Source organism: Triplophysa dalaica, chromosome 18, assembly GCF_015846415.1.
Source record: "Triplophysa dalaica isolate WHDGS20190420 chromosome 18, ASM1584641v1, whole genome shotgun sequence".
NCBI lineage: Eukaryota > Metazoa > Chordata > Actinopteri > Cypriniformes > Nemacheilidae > Triplophysa > Triplophysa dalaica.
This window is the reverse complement of record NC_079559.1, coordinates 7,631,173-7,658,999: the sequence shown is the minus strand read 5'-3', so window position 1 is coordinate 7,658,999 and position 27,827 is coordinate 7,631,173. Positions and strand designations below refer to the sequence as shown.

At 37.6% G+C, this 27,827-nt stretch overlaps 1 protein-coding gene across 1 annotated transcript in view; it reads right to left on the bottom strand.

Moving 5' to 3' along the window:
* Nucleotides 1–514: 514 nt before the first annotated feature.
* Nucleotides 515–27,827, bottom strand: part of ajap1 (adherens junctions associated protein 1) — a 39,411-nt gene continuing 12,098 nt past the window's right edge. Inside the window, exons 2-6 of the mRNA XM_056772463.1 lie at nucleotides 21,151–21,869; nucleotides 6,295–6,382; nucleotides 5,720–5,959; nucleotides 4,883–5,005; nucleotides 515–4,326 (exon numbers count right to left, since the gene is read on the bottom strand). Coding sequence (XP_056628441.1) covers nucleotides 4,933–5,005; nucleotides 5,720–5,959; nucleotides 6,295–6,382; nucleotides 21,151–21,869 — 1,120 coding nt within the window. The 3' untranslated portion in view covers nucleotides 515–4,326; nucleotides 4,883–4,932. The remainder of the gene's footprint in view (nucleotides 4,327–4,882; nucleotides 5,006–5,719; nucleotides 5,960–6,294; nucleotides 6,383–21,150; nucleotides 21,870–27,827) is intronic.

The window sequence follows — 27,827 nt, the reverse complement described above, 5'->3', positions numbered from 1 at the left end:
TTCCTGGTTCAAACTGGGTTCAGATCGCTTTAAGGTGGTGTTGACTGACTGTCTAGATCCAAAAACCATATATATCATCGCCTGTATCGTCAAGGTTCTATCTGACATTTTTGTTAAAATTGAGTTATCCGGATATTCTTTGACTTATTTACATTATGTGATATTTTTCCTTGACATTGTGTACAGTTTGGGACTTTTTTTAGAGAACAAAAAGGTCTTATCTACAAAGTCAAATGGAAGGGAGAAACATTTAAGCCCCAAATGCAGATAGAAGTTTATAATTTCAAGGTGGCAATATCGTCTGTATATATTTATGGATAGCTGCAAAAAAGCAGGTTTATATAAAAATTATCTGGGAAAAAAACCCATCAAGCTCAATCAATAGAAAGATGTTAGTCACAATCTTTCTCATACAATGTAATGAAAAAATAGCAGCTGGATGCTCGAAAAGTGTAAAAAAAAACAATCCACAGTAATATGTACAGCAATTTGGTTTTTTGAATGACTTTTATTTTCAATATCATTTCCCCAGTCCAAATAACACCCCATAATCATTTTACAAACATTTGATGGTGTTTATATAAAGACAGCCCATTTCATTTTAACATCTTATTAATAGCAACTCGAGAGAGAGATAGAGAGTACTAAATGTACAGATTCATTCTGATCACAGCTGCATTTACAGTGGCCAAAACACAGAGAGCTTTAGAACAAGAATCAAAATCAATGTCACCTGGAAATGTAACTTTACCAATACCTACAAAAAGAGAAAGAGAGAGAGAGATGCTCAAAGACACAAAAAAAAGTACACAGCACTATTTCGACACAGAGACTGTTGGTTTGTACAGTATCCGCACGTGTTTGTGTGTGTATTCTTGTGTATTTTTTCACCGTACATTGTGTTGTGTACTATATTCATAGATCTTATATAAAAGGAAAAAGAGGTACTCATCGATATATTAGACACAAATATAAAAAAGTGAAGGTACACAAAGTACAAAGTTTTTATTTCTATGGCAACAAGAGGACAGGTATCAGGTTGTTTTGTATGGTGTGTGAAGCAATGTGATATAGTCTACCTGCAACAAATCAAAAGTCAAAGACCGTCTCCGATACTTCCTCGCTAAGCCTCGGTAAAGACTTTCTGTAAGTTGAAATGGTTTTACGGGTCTCTGTCACACAAGGAGGAATTTGGTGTAATCTCTCCCGACGGGCTTCTGGGGAGGATGGGGTTCTGCACCATATGAAACCTGTCGTTGTGAAATGTGACTCTGCAGTTGTGCAATACAAAATAAATAAAATCAAACGAAACAATGGCAAACAAAGATTTGTGCCCGTAAACATTTCTTTTCTTTACAAAATAACATGTCAGTAGATCGATGATGCCTGAGTATAGTCCCACATGAAAATACAATGACCATAAAATAAGCCTTTACAGTAAGCCGTGTGTCATATACATGTCAAACAATGAGGAGGGCTATGATTTACAAGCGTCTATCAAAAACTAACCACTAACAAACGTAAAAGATATTGCACTGGTTTCAGCAGGCGGTAACGTTTCCTTTAGAAAAATGTTACGGAAGATGAAAAGCACATTCAAGCATAATGCACATATGAAGAGGATGAATTAACCTTTTTTCTGCGTTTGCTTCAACTGATTTTGGATTCAAGAGAACAAATCAACATTTCACACGCGTTCAAAGCATCAGACATGTTTAGCAGACTCACAGCGCGAAACGTTCCCCTCCTGTGCTGGCAGTCACATGGGCCACACGTCTGTTTTGGTTTTATTGTTTTTTGTAATTGACGTTTATTGAGCTGTCAATCAAGATCAAGACAAATCACCTTCATTCTCTGAGAGAGAGAAACATAATACGAAGCCTTTGCTTTTTATTCAGTCAAAAGCAAGAAAAAAAACTTCCGTGTTCCACAGAAATCATTTATCAAGCGGTTCAGACTCCTCTCAGACCCTAGTGATCGATGCGGAGATGCCCATCTCACTCACATTCTTTGCTGGGCAAATGAAATATGTATTTCTCCACAGCTTACAATATGAAACTAAGACGTTATCTTGCCTACTGTGTAACTCAAGTAAGTTTAATGTATTGATCTTATGAAGTTCCCTAGTATTTAAATGCTGTGGGAATGACCTGGGCTTTCCTCATTAACAGGAGAGCCGAGGCGACAGCTGAAACAACAGTGTTTGTTTGAGGCTTGGCACAAAGTCATTGTATATTCGTCTGTCATTATCGTCTTCGCCGAGTTATGCGATGTAAACAAAAACTGTATCCACTGATCCTCTGAAACGAGAGAGCTTGAAAAAATCACACAAGATAGAATAGCGGTAAATATTTAGAAAACACACTTACACATATACATAATACAGAGTTTTAGTGATCCTTTATATAGGATGTTTTCTATATGGTAGTAGTTATGTTTCTAAATGGCTAACATGACTGGCCAGTACAGGTCACATGATCTGGTATAATCGATCGATTATAGACAAGCATGAAAAAAACGTACAAACGTATCCGTATGTGAACTTGTTTTTTCGTATGTATTGCTGTCCTCTGAGGATGAAAGCAAATGTCTCTATTAGACATTAACATTTAGAGTCACGTTAGACGACCTGTGATCAAATTTACTCCAACATGATACACTTTCACAGACAAACTATTGCAAACAACTAATTTTCCCTTTCACAGTGTTTGCCTGTGTTTTGTACAATGGTAATCCTTGTCCTCTCTGTTAAACTAGAGATATTTAAAAGCATTTCCTCTCTATTATATCAGGTATTGAATAACTGGCCTGGTCCGTTCACATACTGCTACCCACAAGAGCTCTTTGGTCTGGTGTTGCGATCTTAGACACACACAACCACACAAACAAACACACACAAATCTGTAAAAACTTGTTGACTTTATCAATGAATGGAATTGATTGGCAAGTTTAGAGCTGTGCTATGTCTGCATTTCTGATTTCTATTCGACTGAATGGCACTAGATTCTCTATGTTGATTAAATATTTTTTGTCAATTCTGCTTAAACTGTGACGATAAATAAGCTATTACCTTAAAAAATGTCCCACAAGGGGACTTCTTTAAATTTCCTCAAATGTATTGTTTCCTTTTTTATTATTATTTGCAAACACAATGAAAAATACCATTGGCACCGAACCCTTACTAGGCACAAAAACAAAGTAAACATATTTTGTCCTGTGTCTGATTATTGAGTAATGACCTCTGACGGATGCTTTATTACATTAAGCTTCAAAGTTTACTAGGTTTTATGATAAGTGTTAATGGGTAATGTAACATAACCAGCTGTTGTCCTGTCACTTTCTGGTATCAAACACCTTTCCGAGGGTCTGTGAGTCCGTAAACATGATTAACCCGTACCTGTAATCTTTCATTAATGATGTCTAATAAAAACTGAAACGTGTAATAAAGAATCGAAATACTGAAGCATGGCTTTGGCAAAGGAAAAAAGCTTTCAATATATGCTGAGTCTGAAAAAGTCCACATTGTATGATTGTTTTAAAAAAATGTACCCTTTGCAGATTAACAGTCCCAAAAGTCTAGTTGAATTGGGTCTGTCTTACCTTATTAGTATAAAAATAGAACTATTCCTTTAAAACGTGGGCCTAGTAACAATGTAGTGAAATTAAAACCTGGAATACTATTCCTCAATGTAATTCAATATTTTCATCTAAATGAATAGTGCTCCATATAAATATTTCTTTTTTGGACATTTGCAACACAGTTCCTCAACTATTTCAAAACATATTTCAAATACATATACTTTTTATACAAAAAACGGATGACGGATTGATATTAGGGGACAGTCACTCAAATTATTTGATGTTGTATCTGTAATTATCCACAAAACTGTACGCGTCCCATCTATATATGTACTGGCACATAATGGCATTATTGGCACAAAGTTCAGAAAAGTCTTGCCTCCATTCAAGCACTGCGACGTCAGAGAGAATCTTGACAGACCCTCAGCAGCTGAACGTCACCCCAGCGCACCCACATGTGCAGTTATATACGTATATAATATATCAGCTCTAGGTATCATTTCTGAAATGACCACATGTCCATGGAAAATAATTTGGGAGTGGCATCGGTAGCACTGCAGTCAGTCTAGAAAAATAAAAGTCTTCAGTCCATTTCTAGAGTGATCCAACATTTGTACAAAACCGCCAGTCCATCTTGGTCTCAGTCTCTTTATTTGCTTGTTTGCTGTTGTTCTTGTAGTTTTGTTCTGCTTTGTTGTATAGAAGTCTTTCGTTTTATGTTTGTTAAACAGGTTTTCCAATACGATTCTGTAAGTGGAGAACATTTCATTTTAGCTTTCATTTAAAATGATAGATCAGCAAACAATTATCAGTTAACATGAATTCACAACATAGAAAACTACACTCAAAGTGTATTTCAGCTTGTGGTATTTTTTTTTACTTCATACAATTAATGCTACAATCCATAACTTGAGTTCTATCACGATCTCTTTTGGAAACACCAATTAATACTTTAAGTTTAAATACTTTTTACACACTTTCCTCAAGTAGATCAAACTGAAATTTCCAGCAAAATGATATTCGACAGTTCAAGTTTTAAATTACTTTAAGATTACTGTTGTACTGTTGTGAGGTAAGGAGATCGTTTTGAGCACTCATTTTGTAATTTATTTTGTCAATAGCCGATTACGGATTGGAGCTTTAAAAAATATGAGCCACAGCTCGGCAACTTATTTCACTTCTAGGTCAAGGAAAGTCTTCTTTTATTCAAGCCCAACGAAATGCAATTTTCTGTCACAAACAAAAACACTGTGTTAGAATTACACCATGTGGACTTTAAAGCCACCTGAAATGTAGTACGTACCAGGGCACAAATTGAAGACGTGGGCTCAACCCGAAGGTAGTAAAAGGGCCTCAACAGGAGATCTCGAACCATTTCTCAGACACAAAGGCCACAGGGATTAGCTGCCTTTCGGTGGGCGACGGTCTGGAATAGACAAACGGATCGTTCTTCAATCGTGCAGATATGAGGACTTTTTTTTCTTACACTGTTTTTATGGGCTTGCTGTGCATTACACCACAAACGCATCTACAGTTGCATTCCTCTAAACCCTCTTATCCGGCTTTATTAATAAACATGAGTATTAAATGAGGCAGCACAGACATCATTCATACAAATTTAGAATTATAAAGCTTATATGCCATTAGACTTTTCTGAGATAGCGGCGAGAGATAAACAAATTACGTTTGTTCAATAACAGTTTACCTTTTTAACAACAATAATTCTCTGCGACACAAGATTGAACTGGATTTCCAAAAGGAAACTAAATTATTTTATTTATTAAATGAAAACAGGTGATATCAAAACCATAATAAAATGCCAAATGAACAGCTTTGAGATTTATCTATATGAATATATTTCTCTTTGCTCAGCTTTTATCGCTCCAATTTACATTAACAGAGAATCTCCCTGTAGCTCAACTGCTAGAAAATCCTGCTTGCAACAGAAAGCTCATGGGTTTGATTCCTAAGGAATGTTATGTACTCTATAAATCACTTTGGATAAAGGTGTCTGCAAAATATACAATAAACCCATACGTAAAGATAAAGGTTTAGAGCTGAAGTTCCTGTCCAAACCCTAGCAAGCAACATCTAACAGAAACACCCCCCCAAAGCAGATCTATAGAATTTGGACTCTTGCCTGTTTCCATTGTAGGCCTTGTATATGGGCGTGTGCTGGATCATCTCATCCGTGTACACAGGTATGCTGGCCCGCACACACTCGTGCGAGCACTGTAAACTGTCATTGTAGGCGGTGAAGATGTCCACCTTACTGGGCACGCGTGCGGGCGTGAAGTCGGTCAGATTCTGACAGCTCTCCTCTTGCTGGTTGATCTTTCTTTGATGGCTGCTGTGTCGGCCATTCCCGGACTGCGCACAACTACAAAAACACGCACCAAATTCACAAAGCCAACATAAAATCATACCTTGAACCGCTGTGTCTGTCCTACATTTAACATGGATTGGGGGAACGCAGACATGACTGGATTGGTTGTCCACATGTTTTGTTAAATGATCGTTATATTTTGTCATGCCATATCAAATTCTGCCGAAAAGTCTAGAAATAACAGAACGGTCAACACAGCTTATAGCAACTTTAACACTGAGATACAATAAAAATGCTAAACAGACAGCAGGAAAGACAGAGGGAGATAGACAGGAAGTCAGACAGACAGGAAGTCATCGACACTGCTGAAAGGAAAGAATGTTTCCTACCAGTTTTTAAGGACTAGCGTAGTGATCAAGGCTGCGACGATCATGATGAGGGACACAGTGATGGTAATGATCTGGTGAACAGCCAGACCTAAGGACGCGAGAAAAAGAAAAAGGTCAAATATGTCATGTTGCAATTGCCACAACACATTTTGTACAGTATTTGACTGCTATAACATTTATTGCATCATCATTTTCTAACCAGTCACAATGCATCTGGTTTTCAGTGACAAGTGAATTTGAAGTGTTGTATGAAGCAACACAGTGACGGCCAATGAAAATGTGATGTGATGTACAGTATTGCAGGGCTTAATTTCAGACCAATAACGTCATGGTGGGTGTGGCTAACGTCCTGACAGAGACAGAAACTAAACAATGTATAGTTTGGTTACAGATGGTTAGAAAAAAAAAAATGTTTGAAATGAGGTTTTATTGCATATCACATCACTTTGTTGTCTGGTTAGGACCCGTAAAAGTAAAACAGCTCTGTGACTTTTTGTAACGTCTCTCATAATTTAATATTTCCTTTTATTTGACAGTTTTGAACCATGAAAAGAGACTGACGGAAAATAACAGGAGAGAGATGGACAGAACAGCTGGCTTAAGGTCAATGAACAACAATTAATGCAGAACAAGAACTCTCTGTTCCAGACAAAAGACTGTAACAAGATTTATGAGCACCACTGTGCTTCTCACTCCAGTGCTACCAAATGGACAGAAATGAGACCCTGCAGGGAAGCAGTTGCTACGACTTCCATCTCGTGTTGGAGCTGATAAGAGTAAGGGAAGCAATTTTATGGATTTCCCCATCAATATTAAAGAAGCATGTTTGTGTGCGAATCTGTGAGGAATAGCAGGATCCATATTAAAGATCTGGAGTTCTCTGCGGGTGGGGAAATCTGAGACCGCGGGACAGGTTGATGCATTTATTTGAGTGGAAAGCTTGCAGTACCTAAGGGAATTACACAGTTCCAGCTTTAATTTACCCGGGGCACCACTTCAGACTCAGAGTAATAACACTGTAGTGCTGGGCTGGAGAGACACATGTAATAAACATTTAAAGGTATACATTGTGGTAACAATTTTAAACTAAAATAACCGTGGGTGTTAGGAAAAGAGAAATGTGCCCCCAGCTGGCCAGAGCGGGAATTATTGTAGCACCGTTTGAGCATGTGGAACATTTTCATTGTCACAACAAACTACATTTGAACCTTAAAAAACATGGAAGCTTTGGAACATGATAGCTGGTCCAGACCATCTCGTAACCAACCTGATCCTTTCTAAATTAAAACAGGTACCATGCAAAACCAGCTACCAACACAAACCTAAAATGTATTCAGAGAAGCACAAATGTGAAATTTCACCTTTGCATTCAATTCATTTAAAAAATATGTTTCTTGACATTTAGTAATGTGTTGCTCTATATACAAGCATTCTTGTAAACGTGGAGCAGCACAAAGGTGAAACATATTAGTTTTCTGAAAGCTGAGTCAGACAATACAAAACAACATTTCTCTCAGTTTTCAACAAAGTAAGAGAGCAAGGCTATGTTTACGATCTGATAAAAGGCACAGTTAAAAACATTTATAGTGTAAAGCATTCTTAAAGTTTCATAAAGACCACAGCTGCATCATATCAAATAATCTTGTCTCATTTCATTTTGGGTTTATTTGGGGTGAACAGAGAAAAGTAAAAACTATCCTTGCAAAATAATCCATTTCACCACAGTCGGTAGTGTGCAGAAACCACACTGTGAACTGTTTGCATTATTCAGTGTATAGAAATAAAAGCAATATATCATCTCACAAGTAGCATCGCTAACATCTCTTAAATCCATTTGTTTTCTTTGTCTAACAGGAAAGCAACATAAAGGTTCAGTGAGGTCTAAATTTCTGAGACCATTAGTGAAATATTTCTGTACCATTTTCTATCACCAGCATTAAAAATATTTTGCCTTAATGATACTGCAGCGTTCACTCCAGCTGGCATGTGCAAAATCTGATGATCCATGTTATCCCAGCATGACTGTAAAATATTACAAAAAGCATCTTTTGCACTTCAGTGAAAACAAGAAAATCATATTATGTGTACACATACGTTGACTTGGTCAATGCTTGTTTGATTAATAACCAAAAAATGGTTTATTTCCTTTTAAGTCATATAACCACGTTTCATATTTGCTTTGACATCTAGGCTCTACTGTAAGTGTGTGCGCAGCTATCAATCTGCACATAATATCCCTTCCTTGTGTCCTTGTAAAGGCGGGTCTCATTCCAGAGCCAATTACAAGTGTGTCTCAGCTCTAGCAGTAAGGGCCACGTTGAGCTATACCTTGTTGCAGTTCAGAAAAAACACATAACTGGTTAACTTTACACAAGCTTACTTTAGGGTGCGGACCATTGAGATTCTGAACGATCTTCTTTAGCAGGAGGAAAATAGAGGTGTGTTCTTAAATGTCTTGCTTTAATACATATGTGTGTGTGTGTGTGTATGTGTGTGTGTGTGTGTTTGTCTGCGTGTGTGACGTAAAGCTTCAGGCCCGGTTTTGACAGATTACATTAGCCATGAGGGCCACTGCTTTAACACTGTCATGCTGAGCTTTGCTCCTAATGGCATTCTGAAAACATATGTTTTTTCATTCCCAGCAAACCTCTGAGATTAACCAGCTTTATTTCTGCAACAAGACTGAATGACCTGCATAAATGCAGCACTAGACGTTCTGCAACGTGACAGTAAACAATCATGTACATTCGGAAAAGTTGGTAATTGGTTCAAACAGTGTTGAAAGACATTTTTATAATACTTACACAAAATGGCTTTACTTAGAAATGTTTAAACGGCATATGCACTGTACATAGTTTCATTTTAGTTTTAAAATGAAATTATTAGCATTAGTAGAAATAGTTTCATTCATTGTTTCACTTACAGTATGGTTTGTTTATTTGTCCTGCGGGAGGATTTGGTTAAAGATGCTTTGACATAGTGCTCTTCAAAGGGATAGTTCACTCAAAAATATATATTTTTTAACTTTTTGCTCACCCCTTCTGTCATTCAAAGCCTCTACGGCTTGGATCCAAAGTGCTCATTATTGAAATAAAGTGGGTTTTCTGATTACAATGCAAGTGAATGGGGATCCTCTTTTCAAGCTTTAAAGGTGAACAGAAACTTTATATATTTACTCCACATGACTCATACAATACAGTATATTGCAAGTGTCCTGAAGCCATACAAATGGGTCTATATATAGAAAAATAAAACACAATCTATTATTTTCAGTGTCTTTTACTTAAATGCACACACATGGATATAAGAAATATACAACATGAGTGGCGTTGAGTAAATGTATAAGGTTTTTGTGTCCCTTTAAACCTTGAGAAGAGGATCCCCATTAACTCCCGTTGTAACCTCAAAACTAAAAAAAAGGCATCAAGGATTTGAATCACATGAGATTTTTAAGCAATGAATACAAAATGTTAATTTTTAATGAACTATCCCTTTAAGCTGTGCAAAGGAGTTCAGCCAGTCATTTGGTTCTTATTGATGTTCTGACTCTTTCTGATTGCTCAGCTAACATTATGCCTGATGGAAGCATGCAGATGCATCTGGGAAAAGCCAGCTTCGCTTTCAACTTCCTGTGCCCTGCGTTCGGGTCAGAACTGGATTAATTTTATCTCAGTCCCTGGTCTGAACACGACTCTTTGGCATGAAGTCCCCCAGCAACCCCGGCACATAAACATATCAGACAGCTATTTAAATTTCTCTCTCTCTTTCTCTCTGGCCCTCTTCGTTTGAGATAGAAGCTAGCAGATTGGATTGAGAGTGGGGTTATATATTCAGGTGTTTATGCATCTGAAATTTTATGAGACTAGCTTGTCGCCCTCGACCTTGCTGGGAGTCAAACTTTGGTGGCTTCTTGGCCTGGTGTTTTATGTATTGATTTCGGTTTGAAAGATTCATTTTCGCCGTTCTGTCAGGCCTAACCCATCACATTTGTGTAATATAGAGCTTGCAAATGTATCCCCATTAATTTTTTTATTACTGGGCACACAGGCTGAGAGAACAGGATCTATATCACCTTGTCTCAACTAAACCTGGGATGAGAGAGAGAGGCACACCAATTCCAATCAGGGAAAGTGTCAAAAGAGGGAAGCAGCCTGGTGCTGTGGTACCAGACACCCACCTTCCTAATTCTGGCAGTGATGCAGTCACCTTGCTGTAGGTGCTCGGTCGGGGTGAGCCTTTGTTTCCCTGGGCACCTTTCCAATAATCAGGACAAAAGAGTCCAACTCTGAGAGGCAGTAGTTCCAAAACTCCAACAAACCACAAAGACATGCAGTCCTCCTGCCCAAAGATACTGCAAACCAGAGCCAATGACATACATTGGGCTTATAATATTCTGTGAAAGTGGTAGTTTTAGCAATGATAGTAAAAATGTGATTATAGATTACATGAAATCCTGATTTAGGTGTACATATTATGATGACTAATCACTTTTGACACAAAAGTAAATAAATGATAATAGACTTTTATTCCTCAGTGAATTATCCCTCTTATTGTCCTAGTTTTATATTTTCATATTATAACCCCTACAACATGTTTGAAAAATTAAATTACACGTCTTATAATACCACCCATGCTGCATGGCCATTGAAAATATATGTATTACATTTATATTATATATTTATTAGATATGCACTAATATATCAGCAAATGATTGCGATTTTTTTTACACTTTCGGCTGATGATCAGTGCTTATATATCCTGTCAATCAAGTGTCAGTTTCAATAGTCGTCTATTGGTATCAGTGTAGAATTTTAGAATCAGTGCATCTCTAATATTTTTGATATTAATTTATTTATTTGTGCTCTTTGTATATACATTTTTTTAGAAACATGCCCAGTTTGATATTAATAATCAACATTAATAGTTGTTCTATGATTTAATAACATTCAGAAAATTAAGAAATATGAATTTTACCTTTAGAAATTAGTTCATGTGAGTTAATATACCCACCCATCTATCAGTTTCAGCAGATATCAGTTTGAATAATCGTCTAATGGTATCAGTGGAGAAATTTATTATCAGTTCATATCTAATATTTATAATATTAAATCATTTCTTTATTTTTGGACATTAAAAGTAAAAAAAGCCCAGTTCATACAATCCTTTGGCATAAATTTAAGTCATGTCGTACTGAACATTCTGTCTGTAAAAAGATGTTGTAAAATGCAACAACAGTGTAAAGACAAAGCAGAATACACAAACTACATAACAGGCCTCCACATTATAATCACATTGTGTCTAGAAAAAATCCAGCAAAGTAAACTGTTCCAGATAAAATTTAGGACTAACAAAGTAAAATGTCATGAAGCAACCACTAAAATAGGACAGTGGTGGGAAAAAAAACTGGGACAAATAGAAAACCCAAATAGCACAGATTTTAAACGCCTTGAGAAATGTATGCAAAGGGCACACACCAAAAGGCCAGTATTTCAGATGAAGGTTATGAGTCTACAGGGTGCTGCTGGGGCTCCCTCGACCAGAGACCTCGGAGACAAACACTCCACTATCCACCTATAAAGGACATCTGGGTTTGGAGCAGGACGTAGGGCGGGTCTCTCAACTAAATGTTCTATTAGTCCAGCCCAAGCCTGACATCTGCAGCTACAGATGGCTTAAAAGGACAAGTGAGATGGAGTGGAAAGGAGATCGGGGTTGTGGTTTGGTTGAAGCAAAGCTCAGAGTATAGCAACAGCTTTGATTGCACTTTCAAAATACTTCTGCTCATCTCCAACAACGTGAAGCATCTTCAGAATTTGTATGCAGGAGTATCCAGAACCATCAAACTTCTAATGAACTGCTGTAAGGCTGCCAAGATTCAACTGACTTTAGAAGCATCGCTCTCGACGGAAAAATCACACCTTGAAATTTGTTCCCAGCACTAACAGCAGAGATTTTTCACAGTAATCTAAGAAGTCGATTTAGTTTTTAATGGGATGATATCATTTTATTATAAATTAAATCTGGGAGAGACAGACAGACGCAGTGCATGGAGACCGAAAATCCTTTTCCATGATGATTGAGTTATTAAAATGTTCTTTTTGGCTCCATATTAAAAATGATTAGACTGAGTCTATGCATAAATTCTCTGTGTGTGCAAAATCTCCAGAGGATAGAAACCTGTTTTTAAATAATTTTCCAGAAGCATCTATACATAATCTGTGATATAGGGATTTGCAGTGGAAAGCAACTTCAGAATTCCTTTTTTAATGTGAGTTTTAAAAATAATAGTGACCATTGAGGGCATCTAATCTGCACAAGTCGTTTAAAAGTGGCAAATTTGAAATTAAAAACTGATTTCAATAGATGTCTTTTCAATGTATGTCTATACTTCAACTCAATCAGTTACTGTAACAACTAAATTTATAAAATTTACGTTTTCATTTAACAGACGCTTTTATCTAAAGCGACTTACATTCTTTATTTTATACATTTATACATAGGTATGTGCAATCCACTGGGATCGAACCCACTGTTTACTCAATGCTCTTACCACTGAGCTACAGGAAAGCTAAAATAAACTGTTTAAATTGATGAATGGAAATCCTATTAAAGAAAGTATTTTTCTTTTATGCGTGGCAGAGAAGATTAACAGCAGAGTCTCTTCCCATTAGTACACTTTATCAGAATGGATGCAACGCCATTTGCTTTAGTCTGAAATGTGGCTGAAAAGGGAAAATGAAACAGCTTAAAGGGATAGTTCACCCAAAAATGATTGAATTCTGTCATGTACTCAGCCTCTTGTCATTTTAAACCTGTACTGTATGACTTTCTTCTAAAAAACACAATAGAAGATTTTTTTGAAGAATGTTGGTTACCAAGCATTGGCGGTGCCCATTGACTTGCTTTGGTCTTTGTTTATATAACAGACATAAATGAGTACCGCCAGGGGCGGATTAAGATGGCTTTCAGGTGCCTTTCACTCTTGCAGTTTAGTTTGGAACGCGGCACGGTTTGCATGAAAAATCTCTGATGTAGAAGCTGTCACGCCAACTCAGGTGCGCACCACGGTACCGAAGATTGCGCATACGCTGTAGTCGAATACTAAGATCAAACTTTCTCAATCAATTTAAGGACACCAGAATGAATTTGCAGAGAATGCTCTAGACATACATTAGACTTTTTGTAAGAATTTGCTAACTTGTTGTTAGTGACTTATTTGGGGGGGTTAGTTATGGGTTGGAAAAAAAAAGAATACATTTTTAATAATCAAATCTATTTTACAATATCAAAATGTATGATGGTGTAATTTTGAGCAAAGAGGACATAAACAAAACCTCATGAAGTTGATCAATAGGGATTTACACATCAGAATCCCTTAAAAATTCCCTCATGAATCACCATGTAACAGAAAAGCCCACAGAGCTAAAACAATGCTTTACGATTCAATGAACGTGCACTGAATGCATTTATTTATGCTGAATGGTCATTGAATTTTGTAGCTTTAAAAGTATGTACGTGTGTATACTGGGAAACGTCTCATAGTAGGATATGAATGAGATGCTTCCACTTATGAATGAAACATAACTTATTCATGGACCTTTATTTGAATAGCAATACAAATGCAGGTTTTCTCTTGTGTAAACTATTTTCACAGTACATTATTTAAAAAACGTTGTTTCAGCAGCAGTTTAAGCCTCAAAGAGCGACGAGAATAAAAATGTCCTTCAGTTACACCCCGGCAAACGTAGATGTGCGAATTTGTTACACCTTCTGAACCGAGTCACGTTTGCACTTGATTGCATCTGCTTTCTGGCCGTGGAGATGTGAATCCTGCTAAGTGTCCCTCTCACAGACCTGGTGAAAATCTTGCCAACAAACTGACGCCCACAAACTGTAAATATCTAGGAACCCGCTGCAATTTTTAATGCATTAAAGCTGCAGGGGAGGCGAGGAGATGGAGGTAGGAGGGTAGATGAAGTCTAACCTCCTCTGAGTGTTAACCTCCTCCCCTTCGCTCCCCGTGCTGTCCTCCCACACAGCCCACCTGGTCGAGGGAAACCTCTCATTGCACCTGCTGATGGTTTGTGATTGCCAATTAACGCAGATGTCAAGATGTCAATCTCACTTGACTTCGTCTGAGCTATGCCGATTCAAAACACTTACCGCAAGAATACAAAGAGAAAATGGGAGGCAGTGAGTGACCGATAGAAGGAGTTTTAAATGCCATTATTCTAAATGCCTTTTCCCGGTGTCAAATGCTTCCCTGCATAATTCGATCTTCCTCTACAGTAAAGGAAAGAGAGGTGGTCCAACTATTGCTCCAGACGCCAAGATTGTATTACTTAACACGTAATGAAGTTGCCGGTGAAAGTACTTCATGGCTGACTGTCAGAGTAGCCCTGTGAGCCGATGGCGTGGTAAAAGGTTTACTTTGGCGAGAGTGAGCGGTACTGTTGGACGAGCATTTTTGATAAAGACTGCACTTCTGAGATAATAGGGTTTTTGTATTACTGTGTGGCTATGACAAGTCCCAGTGGGCTCGTTTGTGAATTTAACACGTGTTTTGCAAGGAAACACAAAACTGGAACACGTAAAATTGCAAACTGGAGGCAATAACTTTTATTACAGACTTAAGCTAAATATGGAGTATCTGAAAATATCTTGCAAACCTGCCTCCAGAACATTCTTGCAGACTCTTCGGGGACCTGAAATGCTGTGCTTCTTTTAGCGACCCAAAAACTGACATCAAAAAAACATTTAGAGGACAGATTGACAGAAACAATGTAAAATGGACACCTGGGTTATATATTCCCCCATGAGATCGATAAAGCAGATCTGACTGTATTTTTGCTTCTGGAAAATGATGAGTGGCTTACTGTAGATGAGAATTTGCATTTGTGTGGAATGTAGAAATTATATTTTCAGCTCCGCTGTAATTATTAAAATGTTTTATTTCCACATTGCACTCACTTCATTGAGCAGAGTGTCTCACTAGAGTTATTAAGATGTCACAACATCATTTCACTAAATTAACTAAAATTCGCCTTTCCAACCATTAAGTATTAAGCACAGTCCAGTTTGGATAAATGCATAATTTTGTTTTTTCCTCATTAAATGTTCAGTTATTCTTTGAGCCCTGGGAGACGATAACAAGCTCGAAGTGCAGAGCAGCGGGACTGTAAGGCATTTTAATCAAATCCTGCACATCGTTCACCTGATGGCTCCGTCTGTGATCTTCATGGCTCCTCTCACATCTTAGAAAAAGGACATGCAGTGGGACTTCATATAGTTTATGGTGTAATTTATTGGTAAGCATTTATTCATTCGTCATCATATGGATGCTTTTTTAAGCCGAACAGTGTGGTTGCTGTGTCATACTAACCAGCCAATCCTTGACCCCTGCACATGAACACGTGAATACAACACATAGCACAGGTACACGCTGCTTTACCGGTAAACCACCGAATCATGTAAGGCCTTGGCATTAAAGTATTCCATGCATTGTTACAACACACTCACAAATTTAAAGGAACATTCCTTCATTTTTGGAAATATGCTCATTTTTCAACTCCCCAAGAGTTAATAAATTGAGTATACCATTTTGGAATGTATTCTGCCAATCTCGGGGTCGTGCGATAGCACTTTTAGCTTAGCATAGATCATTGAGTCCAATTAGAACCATTAGCATTGCGTTCAAAAATGACCAAAAAGGTTTGATATTTTTCCTGTTTAAAACTTGACTAAATACATTCCAAAGTGTAAAACTCAATTTATTAACTCATGGAGATTTCCAAAAAAAGTGGAATGTTCCTTTAAGGCTGTCACCAGCCGGGAATAATACATAACTCTAAAATATAGTTTAGTCAGCACTCAGCTGATGGAGAGGAGCTTTTACTTGATACACTGCACACAGTTACGAAGCACTGGTCCTTGGGGAAAAGCCAAATATAGTTTATCATTAAAATGAGGGAATGCTTTCAAAGATGGCCCATGGAAAATGAAGGTAACTTGTCAGATTTTAGGATGTCTGCCCTCATACCCCTCTATAACAGTTAGAGATTCTTAAGTATGAGGTTTTGTTTCTGTCGCCTGTGTGAAGTCTTTTTGCTCTGTAATATTTCACAGCTTTAGTGTTGGTTAATCTTTCCTGATTTTACTCTATCTGTCATAATTTACGCACGCTCGAGTTATTTGCAATCTGTATCATTTATTTGTTCCAATGGAGACAGAGAAAGATATTTGGAAGAATGCTTGTATACAAACAGTTCGTGGCCACCATTCACTACCATAGTCAAAAGTGCCCCCAAACTGTTTGCATGCTTCATTCCTCAAAATATCGTCAAAGAGAAATTGATAAATCACTTTTTCCTACTGCGGTATGGTAGAACAAATAAATGTAAACAGATTAGAACAACTTGAGGGTGAGTAAATGATGACAGAATCTTCTCCATGGATAAACTGTTCCTTTAAACAGATAGTTTACACAAAAGTTTGAATTATTTCACCATTTAAATAGTCTTCTCATTCCAAACCAATATAACTTTCTTCTAAAGAACACAAAATTAGATATTTTGAAGAACGTTGGTAACCAAACAACACTGCCCGCCAATTTACTTTCATTCTATGGACACAAAAAAACAAGAGATTTCCCAAAATATCTTTTTTGCATTCCATAGAAGAGTCCTATACAGGTTTTGAATAACATAAGGGTGAAAAAATTATGATAGATTTCTTTGAGAAATATTGAAAATAAATACAAATTAGATTTCTTGTAGTCATAAATAATTCAGTCATTTATGAGCTTAAATACAGCTAAACTTCTCATCATCACATCAACTGCAGGTCATGGTGCAGCGGAATGTAATTTTCAACATGTTCTTTTGATGGATATCTTCATTAGGGAGTTGTTGGTGTCCTGGACTTAAAAGAGACATGTTCACAAACAGTCACACTGATTCACACGCTTAGACAAGAACTCAGCTGGACACCCGCACGTACACATGCCTAATGCTCCAGTTTTGTATTCATGGCCCATGGCTTTTTTCCCATTACTCCACATGTCAGAAGCAGTTTGGTGCAGGTGTATGCGTGGGGCCACGTTTACCCGTGATGCTTGCCGATAGGGGACGCTCAGGGATATCACCTTGATAAGGATTTCGTTTCATCAGACAAGTTGAGACCTGGCTCCACAGAGAAGGATAATTATGGCATGCCTGTAGGGCACTACAAAGGATTCACTTTCATACTTCATATAAAAGACACACCAAGGAAGCATGCTTCATAATATATTGAGATTCGGGATAAATCGAAAGTTGTAAAGACGGGTCGTGCAGCATTTAAATGTTATCTGTGGACAAACTTTTCAGCCATTCATACAATTGGGAATTCACTTGTCAATGAGGAGGCTTTCTATTTGGACTACATGACAGTCGTTCTATTATTTAACTGCTGAGGTATTAATATTCCGTGGTTGCTTGTTGTTTTGTTGGAATCATTGACGGGTGACTTTCCATGACTTCTTTCTTTAGGGCGAAATAGTGCTTCAAGAGAGCTACGGATTGTGCGTGGCAAACAAATGATTCAATTTTCACGCCTCGGTTGTATTAAAGCTGCAATTAACACTGGTATTCCTCCTATTCACCAGATAATTAAAATATGCAAAAACATTACGGCATTGTCTGGATGAGCCAATTACACTTCATTCCACACACAGGAGCAAAAAAATATAGACCACTCAAATTAATTTAGCATCAAATATTAGATTAAACTTCTAACCGCACATTGAGGCTACAGTGCACTTTTATCGCAGGTTTCCCCTTGATATTTACTTTAGAGTATAGAGTACTTTAGACAGCTTTTTTTAAATTAAAATAACAGTCCTTATTTATTGATGTGATCATCTCAGGTCTCAAAACCATGCATTATTTTTGTGGTCTTACATCTAATAATGTCTAGTATCTGGAATTGTCTTCTACTGGTCTTGATACAGAAAGGGTTGCAAGCTGTTCTGGTACAACATTTTCTCACGTTCAGCTGCCGAGCTCTGAAAATCAGAACGTATGAAGAAAAGGAGGCGGGAGATTATTGGAAAACCACTTTAGAGACTAATGGAATCCTTCCATTGGCCTTCACATGTAATGCCACTATTGTCGTCATTTCAGATAGACTTCATTTAGCTAATCTTTCCTATGTTTAATGAGGCTGTGACATCTGATTGGAGGTTGACCTTTCGGTTAAAATATAATTTGACATGCATGAACGTATGAAAGTTTTCCCATTCGGGGAAGTCATAAAATAGTTCTCGCTTGTTTATTACGTACCATGAATCTAATTTTATTGGAGTCTTTATTGTTAATATCCCTCTCGCCTAATGTAATCTATTGCTACTGTGCAAAACTGCCAAAGATTAATAACTTCAAAGTAGCGTAGAGCTGAAGTTTTAAATTGCGGGATCAACACATATTTCCCTGCGATCATCAGTGCGAGGGTGTGGGGAGGTCAGGATATTTGTCTTTTATTTTTTATGCCTGTGGTGGCACTGTGCTCTCTTGTAAAACCTAATTGTGCATTAAACATATGTCCAATTTACACACTGTAACAGATCTCAGTGTACATCATACACAGATAGTGTCAGACCAATTTGTAAAAAGTGTCAAGACTGCTCCCCTCTTTGCACAGATTTATGGAGCACAATAGTTGATGTACCCAGAGGGCAGTGTACTGAATGGATGACTAGCTTAACACTTTGCAATACCAAACAAACAGGACAGATTGCAGCCTAGGCAAACATGAAAGCTAATGGTAATCATCTTTCTTTTAGGAGAGATGAGGGAAATCACAACAAATGAACAGAGGCCACTAATGCCAGCGTTCATTCGCAAGGGCTTTGTCTTGTTTAATTTCAACAGTGACGAAAATATCATGCAATTTGCACTTTGTACAGCATAACTCAGAATCTTGCGAGTTTTGGGGGGTAAAGCACAATACAGTTTGGCAAAATTTTGTTTATACTATAGGCTGCTTTCTAGGTACAGTTATAGCATAAGGTTACCTATGGGTTTTGAAAATGATATGCAATTTATAGCAAAACTAAAGAAACGTTTGCTGGGACAAAAGTAATTTCAGGCATATTTAGCGCCAGGTTAAATGAGATTGAAGGAACAGACATGAACTATTTCGTTTTTTCATGAAAACTCCCAATAGTTGAATGAATTCACACAAATGTGTGTTGGTAAACCCGATGTTGTCTCCACACAAAGTTTGACCTTTTTTGGATATTATTTTGGTTCCCATGAGAGAAAATGGCTCATACTTTTTCATGTAAAAATATTTGAATGTAAGAATGCAGAAAAGCAGATTGTTTACAGCAAGTGTTGTGTAAAGGTTAGGTTAGATAACATACACAGTATATACAATATGCCGATAGAGTTCTTATAAATCATAGTGTGTGTCCGTGCATGCATGCTTGTGTTGTGTGTGTACCCACTAGAGCTGGGACGATGTATCATGTCATTTTTATGCTCAGTATCTCAATCCATTATGGTTAAATGCCTCAACATCCGACATCCAGAGGGTGCTCCAGCGCAGAAACTCCAAACGATTACACAAGTAAGCTGTGGCCATTTCTCAATTCCAAGAATGCAAAGAACGACCTGTTCTTGTGGAGACCGGTCTTGCGAGGCAGCCTCTTAAGAACGAACTTGGATGGACACGCCGCAGTGACTTCTGGGACATCAAGCTGATTCCGCAAGGCTGCATACAATGCACCATTGATATCGAGAACACATCCTGGTACTTTCATGTGTTTCTCTGTTCTTGTGTTCTTGAGTATTGGAATTTATACCTCAAATGGCGTAGAATAGTGCATAAGTGCGCACTTTTAGACACACATGTAGTTCCAGGAAATGCCAATGATCATATTCTATTGCTTTTCTTCTAACCTTTTCATGTATTTTCATGATAATAATGTATATTTAGAATGATGATGTTTGGATGAGTGTTGCATTTCAAATGTATGTTTCAATCTCATAGTCATTTTTGAGTGAGCAGTACTTCCTACTGATCAAAGAGCCGTAGTTCACGGAAGAGCTGTGCATGAAACATAGAATCAAAACCTAGACGGTTTTAATTATTTTGAATCGCGATATATGTATATTTTATACCAACTTAGGTATACTGTATTTTAGAGACAAAATTGTACACAAAAGTGACCGAAACCTGTCAAATCCTAAAAATACCTCCTTTGACAAACACCTATGTTATTTTTGTATTCGTTGCTTGCTTTCCATAATTAAATCTGGGCTTTTATCCACTGCAAAATCTTAAGAGAATGACAATATTTTACCAACATGCATGCTCTTGGCCCCTGAACTATTCAACCACTATAGTTTCTGTAAGTTGCCTGAGTGCCAAGTAAAAATTTGTCTAGTATTGTAATGTACACACTAGATTTTTCTACAAAAATACCCACACAATATGTGTGATGCAGTGTACTGTGTGGTATGAGAACCCAAGAGCTCTGCACCACATTCATGCATGTAACCATCAGATGCCACATTCTGTTAAATCTGTACCTTATGTAACTTATAAAAAGAACGATGACAAAAAGATCAATTCAATCATTTCCTCCAAACCCGTTTTACATTCTTGCTCCTATGGATCTGTAGAATTTCTTAAGAGTTTCTCCTTTTGTGTCTCACCGAAGAAAGTCATACGGGCCTTTGAACGTCATGATATAAGATATAAACTGTTCTTTGAGGTGTCTTATGCAGAACCATTATACAGATTACAAAACAAAAGCTAAATCAACTTGCAGAGAAATGAATAATGCATAAGTCATTCAGAATTCTCTCTTACCTGGTGTGTCCCCAAAAGGTTTCGGTGGTTTGGCAGTCACTCTAGAGTTAGTGCTTGGCTGTGTGGTGCTGTGCCTCTTAGGGTGCACTGTTGTAATAACCGCATACGTCCTTTGGGGACTGCGTGTGGGGGTGCTTGTCACTACTGCTGCAGTTGTGGGGGGAAAAGAGGTGACTGTGGGGTTTGGGGTCCCTCTCGCCTCCTCCTCAAGTCCATCATCGGTCCCCGTAGGACCCCATATAATAAATCCCGCAACTGTGGTGGTCCTCCCCTCAAACGAGTCATAGCCCCCATTCAACTGCCTCCGTGAACGAGATAAATGAAGGTTTAAATCTGATTTACTCCCCTCCGCTGATGCAGCCAACTTCCTTTCAGCCAACTTACACTCCGCACAAAGTTGTCCTGTATGGACAGACCTGCGGTTCTTTCGGCCCCACAGTTTGGTGCCCCCAAGCTCCCCGTGGCTCCCTAACGAGGGCAGGAGAGGGGGCGCTCCACGATGTAAGATACCCAGAGTCCTCAATCGCTGGCCGATGAGCGTGTCCCGGATGGACGGTGGGTGTGGCTGCCGGCGAGGCACTGATCTAGGCAGTAGTTTGAGGGCGAGTCCCTGTCCTGCTGGTGCACACAGAGACAGATCCATTGTGAGATGCACAAGGATGAAGAGGATCCACATTCTACATCCCAGCATTCCCCCTGGTCTCCAAGCAACCACTGAACTGTGGAGCAGAGAAAGAAAGAGAGAGGTCAGGATCTTAATCAAAGCGTTTGTTTTATCCTCTGTTGCCACATCAGAGAGCGGGAACACACTCGATACAATTTACACAAGTTTTTTAGCTTAAACTCTCCCTTGTTAGATGTTTTAAGGGCTGAATAGATAGGCCTATATGGTACTCTTTGTAATGTCCTTATTTCCAACACCATTTTCCAGTCTAGCGATTTTCGCTCTAGGCTTCGTTCTGCTCTGTGACTCACTAAATTCTCATAAATTGAACTCCAATATTAATTAGATGTGTGATTCCCCTGTAACAATTAGATGCTGAAAGCACACTTCAATGTTGTTTTCAAAGACATTTACTTTTGAAGACGTATCCCTTGCATTCTTCAATGACTTGGTGTCTGATACATTTTTAATTTCTCCTAAAATAAGGGGCTGTCAGTGGTCTAACTGACTAGACACAAAGCATTTACATCAAAAGTTGCCACGGCTCTCTGTGACTTTCTCAGAGCTTTTTCGCTTGCAGGCTGAACCGTAAACACATTGATCTAAGCTGCTTAAAAACATATGAATACAATGTAATAATCTGTATTGATCCAGAGAGAGACTTCATCAAGATGTGTCTGTAATCTTTCTGTCCTTCAACAGTATTTGTCACGGTCAAAGACTAATTTAGAGGAATTAATGAACCCACACATGAACACATTTGTAATGGAGATCAATTCCCATATAAAAGGAAAAACACCAATGAAATGATTAAATAAAACACAACTATAGTCTTTTTACTTTCTCCTAGACAGCAATTTCATAAAATGGACATTGAATGGGAACTTTTGCGTTGTGTCAAATGTTTTATCTCAGTCATTTTATTAGAGATAAAAAATGTCACAAATGTAAAAAACTCAGTCTACAATCTAAATAAATAATGTTATTAAATATATGATTAAATTGATCTAAATCAAGATTTTGTCTAAGTTAATGAACATTTTAATGTACCTGGCTCTTAAAGAAACAGTTCTCCTAAAAATTCTGTCTCCACATAATCACCCTCAGGAGTTTCTGGCTACCTGTTGACTTCCATATTAGGAAAAATTGCTCTATAAATTTCTTATTAAAGATATTTTGAAGAATGTAGGAAAGCAAACTCTTTAGATTTTGGGTGAACAGTGCCTTTAATGTATTTCAGCAATTATCTCATTTGTGTCTCTGTAATTTCAGGAAGGACCTTTGACAAAGTTGAGACCAAGCATATCATCTTTTATAAATCCCTTATTAAAAAAGGCTTTGGCACACAACAAGAATTCAGCTTCACTGCCATTCCATACTAAAGAAGCATAAACTTCCTTTTATCTGTAGAGCCCTTGCATTTACCCCTGCTTAAGAACATGATCACTTAGAGCTTGTTTGGCATGCTGCTCCATCTGTTCGCCGGTTGAGATGGATTTCCCGAGCACGCTAGCAGAGGGCCATTGCAGTCCATTTATCCACCTCTTCCAGCCTCTCTTCATATACACCTCCCTTGCTATTAAAAAACGTACTTGTGGGATCTGGTCTGACTGAACTGGGTCAGGACCTTGGGTTGGCCACTCATCTGAGAGATTTTACCTCTCTAATAAGGTCCTTCAATCCCACTGGGCTGGCCCCCAGGCCCCCCTGACTCACACTCCCTCTGCTAATGTGTTCCATTAAATCGTAATTCCTGTCAAGAACGTCACTGTATTTACTTAAGGCCATGTATCGGAAGGGGTGTCGCGCTATTAATGATCACCCATCCGGTGGTTTGTGATAAAATTAGGTGGTATACCGTTATGCGAGTTCACACAGACTGCTGTGATATTAATGAGGGCTAAAAGGGTCGCCAGACAGGGTGAGAAAGAAGGAGAGAAATTCAGAGTGCAGATTACCATGAACAAACCCTCCTTGCTCTTTACTTATATTTACGCATCATCTACAATTCAGGTCAGCATAGCAAAGCCCATTTAGATCCTGCATTGTAATTCAACACAACAGACAAAATTTCAAAGGACTTGTTTCCATTTAGATTTTCATAGCAAGCAATCTGAATTCACAGAATGCCAAGTGAGACGCACTAAATACCTGCCCTCATTCACAACCTGTTTGTTGTGATACCTGTCTGTTTGTCTGTCTATCTCTTGCTCTCTATATTTCTTTCGTTTAATATAAAGAGCGCATCTGTGTATATGTATGTATGTGATATACTGTATATAAATATATACAGTATAGATACATGCATTGCGAAACCACTGAATGTGAAAAGCATTGAAAGAACAGAAATCAACTGAATTTTCATTAGAATAATAGTCACAATGTCTGCAAGCGTTGTAAAAGGTTTGTTCATTTAACAGCAGCACAAACATAGGTACAGTTGGAATACATTATGGTTTGATATATGTATTATGGAACAGGACAACATCAAATTTCAACTAATTTATTAAAGCACTAAAAACGAATTTCCTGATACAAGCATGTTGATGAAGAGGGCTTTAGGAAAAAAAGGGCTGTAAGGCTCTTTATACATCTCTGAAGACATAGGCATGAATATAACGCTAAAGCTCTTGAATGCATCCTAAAAAGGAAAGAGTACATCTCCAAACTGTCACCAAAAATGTATTATAAACTTTACTTCTCTAAATAAAGCTCTAAATCAAGTTTTTTTTGTGTAACACATAAAAAAAGACTGCTGAAGGTTACCTTACTGACCCATGCTACTCAGTCAAAGACTTGAAAGATGGAAAAGACTGGGGCTTGCTTTCCCAAAGCAGCCATTCTGAGCATTGCACAGTCTTAGTTATGGAAGAAGGATGGTCTGGCCTTTTATATTGTTTCACTAACCCACAATAGAGTCTGGGACTACAGAGGCACTTATTCCCAAAAGCTAAAGGTTACAGATTCTTGTTTGATGATGCAACAAATTGTAAGGAATGATGTCATAAAGAGGGTTCATTAACCCTTATACAGAGAAGAGAGCTCCCACATTTGATCACTCAACATTTCTCTCTTTCTCTTTGTATCTCTACTTTCCAATCATCTTTGTATTATTATAAATAATAAATAATAATTATATACTGTATATTTTTTATTATTTTAATGCATTGAATGCTTGAGTAGGATTTTCTTTGGGCATGTATATATGTATTTAAAGGGGGTGTCTGAGGTGGAGTGGATCTCATATTCACAGACGTCAATATCAGCTTTAGCAACAGATTGGTATTCAAGCTCATACTGTAAATGGTGGTGGAGCTAGAGTTTTATATATCTGGTGGCCAGGGGGTGGCCAAGGCTACTTCAGAGGGTCCACAGACCATGACAGAAAATGTGTGTGTAACCCTGACCTGCCATCAAATTATATATAAAGAAATTCTAGGATTTCTGATTAGATGTACAAGTGATAATTTACTTACCAGAGTTTGTCACCAATGTGACAAATACAAAACAATTGCACAACATAATGAGATTAAAGTTATTCTTAAAGTATGAGGATTAAATAAATGATAAAATATAAATGATGAAAATGTTGAAAACAAAGTTTAACCCTGAAACGTTAGAAAGTAGGAAGATTAAACAATAATGGTATAGTTCAACAAAAAATACTAAACTGGATGAATAGCAAGCAAGCGTGTACAATTAATATTCCCTTTGTTCACCCAATTGCAGCGATCCATTTGCTTCTTTTCTATCTTTCGTCAGACTTTAAAACAACAAACAGACAATCCTGACATAGCTAATAAAAACATAAACCTTCCGCAGAATTCTATAGATGTTTTATTCTTAACAACATAAACAAACGTTACTACGCATGCACACTTTTGTTACAGCTTAACTTCTGATACGCATTCACAAACAATAGAGTTTAACAATGGAGTGCCTGTAGATTATTTTTAATAACAAGCAAAAGAAACCGAGAAGAACCGTTACTTGGCTAAACTTGTCTCTCCGATATTTTGAATTTAGACTGCGATACCTAGCTCAACCACTAGATGTCAATGTACCATACGGTTTCTTTAAATGCGACAAAACTACGGTACCCATTCGACAAATTTAATTAAATGAACATATAACACAATTCAACAAATCATTTATTCAATACAATTATTATGCAGTAAAATATTCATAAAAATCAATATGAACATATATAAAAAATATATAAATAGTTATATTATTAGACACTAGCCAAACACAAACCGGAAGTTAAGTGGGGGTCAGGCATCCGCGCGTCCGATGAAACGTTCTATAGACAGTGTTTAAAGTTAGCCTAAAGTATGCTGTTCATAATAAAGCAATACAAGCGTACCTTTCTTAAAATCCAAGGAGATAACACTGAGCAATGTCCCAGCTTACTATAAGGAGATTTGGTAGATGAGCATATGGCCAGCAGTTAATACAGGAACATCTAGTCCTGTGCATTAGTCAGCTGTCCTCACATCCGATGAGCTAAAGTCTTCACACAGGACAATCGAGTGCTGTGATCTCATTGGTTCCATTACGAATCCTCACACATAATCTCCACACACAACGGAACCCGCGAAACCCGACCGGAATGGTTTATGACGGGAAGCCGAATGCTCGCTGACATATGACTCATGCCATGGGCCAATTTTTTTCAGCTGAATTACACTTCAGAGAAGTGTTGCAAATAAATATGGAGTCCGTGCCTGTATTTTGGATGAGCGAGGAAGCTTATATGTGAGTAAGTCATGCAACTGAACCTGTGGATCAGTGTGTTGGTTCATCCTAAGCAGAGAGAATTTAAGAAAGCAGATGAAATGATCAGTACAAATTTTATGCTTAAATGTATTCTAATCGTTTCCAAGGAAAACATTGAATGGTCTTATATTTATCTCCAATGATAAACGCATAATTATTTTTTTGTAGGATATTTAGTTAATATATTATGTAGTTGGCAGATGCTATTATTCAAAGCAGTCCAATTAGTTCTTTACAGTTTATTATGGATGCAAACAATACAAATAAATTAAGACATGATGCCATCACTGTTTACCCCTAGTTAACTTCCACTTTGTGTTTGGCTAGTGTCTAATATTATAACTATTTATATTTTATTTAATTTACGTTCTTATTAATTTGTAATGTTTTTTGCTGTATAATAATTATATTAAATTAATGATTTGTAAATGTTTTGTTGTATGTTCATTTTATTAAATAAACAATTTGTTGAATGGGTCCTGTATTCGGTCACATTTAAACAGTGCATTGTTCATTGACATCTAGCGGTTGAGCTTGGTTTCTTAGCATAACTTCAAAATATTGGAGAGGCAAGTTGAGCCAAATAATGGTTCTTCTCGGGTTCTTTTGCTTGTCATCAGAAAAAAATCTACAGGCACTCTATTCTTTGTGAAAGTGTACCCGATTTTAAGTTGGGGTCACAAACGTTTGTTTTTGTTGTTGAGATGAAACCGTCTATAGTAAACAGACATTCCGAGTCTTGAAAATCTAACAAACAGACAGTAGTTGTGGTCTATGGATTGCTTTGATAAGCATTTGTGGCCAGAGCCGTTGCGAGAGAGACAACAACGGAAGTTCAAATTTGTCGAGTGTCCCGTGTGAATTATGTAGACTCCAGATTGTTCAAGGAAGTTATGTTTTCTCTTTCTTTTTGCTTTATAATGTTTATTTGCTTTATTTCTTTCATTTTTTAATTCATTTAATGAGTTACAGTGGTCACAATGGGTCTGTTTTGCTGCAGCTCCATGCGTTACTAGGAAACTATTGAGGGGCTCCATGAACCGCCATTGCTCTGAAAAAACTGTTCCATTGGAGATGACGGAGTTGAGGCAACTCTCTTTCTCAATAGCTGTGCATGTGGCTATAAGCAGAGCTATGTCAGAATATGCTTCATGTCAGATCACTGGGTTGTAAATGGCTTTTTCACATGCTCTGATCTGTGTGTGGGGGGGGGGGGCTCTGGAGTGCTCAGCTG